This window comes from Aptenodytes forsteri, unplaced genomic scaffold (assembly GCF_000699145.1).
Source record: "Aptenodytes forsteri isolate BGI_AS27 unplaced genomic scaffold, ASM69914v1 Scaffold242, whole genome shotgun sequence".
NCBI classification, from domain to species: domain Eukaryota; kingdom Metazoa; phylum Chordata; class Aves; order Sphenisciformes; family Spheniscidae; genus Aptenodytes; species Aptenodytes forsteri.
In genome coordinates, this window is record NW_008795253.1 from 2,492,856 (window position 1) to 2,496,879 (window position 4,024).

Sequence of the window (4,024 nt, forward strand, 5' to 3'; positions counted from 1 at the left end):
GTGCAGAATCTGGCATTTGGACTTGTTAAATTTCATGCTATTAATGATTGTCCAATGCTCCAATCTATCTAGATCCCTCTGCAAGGCCTCTTGTCCCTCAAGAGAGTCAACAGCACCTCCCAGTTTGGCATCATCAGCAAACTTGCTAATGGTGCATTCAACTCCTGCATCCAGATCGTTGATAGATGTATTGAACAGAACTGGCCCTTGAATTGAGCCCTGGGGAACACCGCCGGTGACTGGTTGCCAGCCCGGTGTAGCCCCATTCACTTACATTCCTTTGAGCTCTGCCCTTCAGCCAGTTCTTGACCCAGCGCACTGTGAACCTGCTCATCCCACAGTTGGACAACTTGTCCAAAGGATGCTGTGACAGAATCAAAAGCCCTACTAAAATCCAGAAAAACTACATACACTGCCTTCCCTTTATCCACTAGGTGGGTGACCTTACCATAGAAGGATATCAAATTAGTAAACAGGACTTCCCCTTTGTGAACCTGTGTTGACTGTGCCTGATGACTGCATTATTCTTTAAATGCCTTTCAGTAGTACCCAGTATGATACTCTCCATAATCTTTCCAGGAACTGAGGTTAGACTAACAGGTCTGTAGTTCCCTGGGTCTTCCCTCACATCCTTCTTGTAAATTGGAATAACGTTGGCTAGCTTCCAGTTAGTAGGGACCTTCGTGGACTCCCAAGACCTTTGGAAGATGATCAGGAGGGGTCCTGCCATAACATCTGCTAGCTCCTTCAGTACTCTGGGATGAATCCTCTCAGGCCCCATGGACTTAGAATCATAGAATCGTTTAGATTGGAAAAGACCCTTAAGATCATTGAGTCCAACTGTAAACCTAACACTGCCAAGTCCACCACTAAACCACGTGTGCCACATCAACACGTCTTTTAAATACTACCAGGGATGGGGACTCAACCACTTCCCTGGGCAGCCTCTTCCAATGCTGGCTACAACCTCCTTTCAGGTAGTTGTAGAGCACGATAAGGTCTCCCCTCAGCCTCCTCTTCTCCAGGCTAAACAACCCCAGTTCCCTCAGCCGCTCCTCATAAGACTTGTTCTCCAGACCCCTCACCAGCCTCGTTGCCCTTCTCTGGACACGCTCCAGCACCTCAACGTCCTTCTTGTAGTGAGGGGCCCAAAACTGAACACAGTATTCGAGGTGCGGCCTCACCAGTGCCGAGGACAGGGGCACGATCACTTCCCTACTCCTGCTGGCCATGCTATTTCTTGATACAACCCAGGACACTATTGGCCTTCTTGGCCGCCTGGGCACACTGCTGGCTCATGTTCAGCTTATGGACATTCAGCTGATACAGCTGGTCCCTTACAATTTCAGCATCTGCAAATGGAAAGTCACTGTTCCCACACTCGTGGTCCTTCGACTCAGAGGACCGGGCAGCCCAAGGTCTATCAGTATCGTTAAAGACTGAGGCAAAAAAAGCATTGAATGCCTCCGCTTTTTCTTCATCTCCATTAGTCAGGTGACCATCTTCAACAAGTATTGGTCCAATATTTTCTTTAGATCTCCTTTTGCTTTTAACATACTTTTAACAAACCCTTGTTATCTGACACAACACTGGCCAGTTTCAATGCTAACTGAGCTTTGGCCTTTCGTGTCTTCTCCCTGCATATACGAACCACAGCTCTCTATTCTTCCTGCGAAGCCTGACCTTGCTTCCAGAGAACATACAATTTCTTTTTCCTCTTGAGCTCCATGAGGAGTTCCCTGTTCAGCCACGCTGGTCTTCTGCCCCGCTTGCTTGACTTCCGACACAATGGAAGGGGCTAAACAATTGTCAGGAATAGTTTACATGATTGACCTATGTTGGGGCGGCAGGGTTACAGATGAGTGACATTTTAAGCTTCCTTCTAGCCTTATTATCTACTTTCTAGTTTAAGGAAAAAGTGGGGTTAAAATGGTGTGGCTTTTTTATATAACAGACAAAATTTAAAATACTGGTACTTAAGATAAATTAGAAGTTGATTATTTATGAATTCTGTATGTGCTATTTTGTTTAACAGAAAATAATAAAGATGTTCTTCATACTCCAGTTAAAAGAGAACCAACTGCAAAGTTGAAATCCACGAGAAACAAAGCTGGCAGAGGTATGCACTAGCTTTTTCTGGCTACAATATTAGTTGTTTTTAATAAAATAATTTCATATTAACTTTTTGTGAATGTATAGATATAAAAACCATTCAGTCTTCATACTCAGTTGTAGTTTTTAAAATTTTATTTATTAAAAGATTAAAATAGTCTGTTTTGTGGAAATTTTTGTGCTACTATCCTCTGCCAACAACACAGATTTATGAAAGAAAAAGTCTGACTACAGGATTTCAAGATAATTTGGCCACAGTCATTTACAGTAGCGTACAGGTGTTTCTGGGAGAAGTGGTACCTTGTGGATTTTTTGTTGTTTCGTCACCACATTCTGTCTGTGGTGACTGCATATTTGTATGTTTCAACGCAATATCAAACACTGAAGAAAGACACAAAACTAGTTTAAGAAAAGAAACAGTATCATGATATGAAAAGAGACTTTTGCTTATACTTAGGACAACGGAAAGCAGCAGCAGCAGAAGTGAGGTCTGTGAGCAGAAGAAAAACTGGCACAACTGTAAAATGCAGTACCGAAAGGTAAATCCTTTTCTCTCCACCATCAAAACCATGATGTCTGTTCTAGCAAAGAAACTTAATTCAAATGTTTTTCTTTCCCAAAACCTGCATCTTTAATATCCTCTATTCCTAATGCACAGATAAATAGTTAAGGAAAAAATTTTCTTTAACCTGGTACTTGTGAAACAATAGCAGGTTTGACAGCTTCACATTTTAGTATCATTGCCTAAGAGCCTGTAAATCTTTTTTTTAACATACCTTTTGTGTATGGAGTTAACATACATTCTAGCTGACAAAAGTTAGATTTTTGGCTTACATTATTACGCTTCTTCCAATCACTTTTTCTGCTTTTTTTCATAACTGTTCTGTGGAGGAATCAAATCTTTTATTTTTTTATTCAAATTCTTTTTCCTTGCCACATTCCTGTTGCTTGTTTTTCAACACGTAGTTGATAAGCTTCTAGAAATGACTGATAAGTGAATATACACAATGCATTCCTTCCCTTATGATCTTGTAGGATATAAGCATTAAAACGACATCATCTTTGTAATTTTCAGCTGTGCTCACTCTTTCTCAAGCAGGTAATCCACGGACTTTAGGGTGACCAGGGTCAATCATTCCCATTTGCCTATTTGGTGTGTTTACTTTGATACCACCTATTTGGTATCTTTTGGGGGTTTTGCTTATTTTGCAACTGCTAACACTTGGTTATCTGATACTGCTGTATCACTTGGAAAACATTAATATATTCTTATCAAAAAATAAAAAGTTTCTATTTACTAAGAAGTACTTTTGCTCTTTAAGACCATGTTTCAAGTTTGTTAATATAAAAACTCTTCAGTTTGCTTAGTCGTTTTGCCCTTACTTTAAAATTTTTTTACGTTTCAGTGGTGATGAAATTCCAGAATCGGTCCCAATGTCAAGATCAAGGCCTTCAAGACGAGCAAAAACAGTGGCACTTGAAAAAACAAGAATGAATCTTTCAAGACTTTTGAATATGGAAGCAGATCAATGAAGACAAAAGGAAAGAAAGCGTCCTTTGTTCATGCTGGTGGTTAATATCAGACTCAGAAAAATGAGATTTGTTTTCTTGTTAGTCATATGTAACTCTCTTAATATTATGATCATCTATAATTCTAGATTTTTCTAGGAACTCTTGATTTTTTTAAATAGTTGCTTTTGGTGATTTTCCCAATATGAAGTCCGTCATTCGTATAATAAAAACATATTAAAATATTATCCGAACAAAACTTGATTATTTTTTTTTTTACTTTATGGAGAAGAATGCTTTTTATCTGCAAATAAAAATTGCTGTTGGTGGTAAATACTTAGTAGTTAAAGCTGTTTTGATATTTAACATTATTCAGAGAGAACGTTTGACCTGGAGTGGTTGC

General features: G+C 39.5%; 1 protein-coding gene across 1 annotated transcript in view; it reads left to right on the forward strand.

Annotated features, from left to right (window-relative positions):
- The window catches only part of NCAPG (non-SMC condensin I complex subunit G), a 33,148-nt gene extending 29,395 nt beyond the window's left edge, over positions 1-3,753 (forward strand). The window contains 3 exon segments of the mRNA XM_009279124.2: positions 2,036-2,119; positions 2,570-2,651; positions 3,519-3,753. Of these exon segments, the coding sequence (XP_009277399.1) occupies positions 2,036-2,119; positions 2,570-2,651; positions 3,519-3,645 (293 nt within the window). The 3' untranslated portion in view covers positions 3,646-3,753.
- Positions 3,754-4,024: the final 271 nt, after the last annotated feature.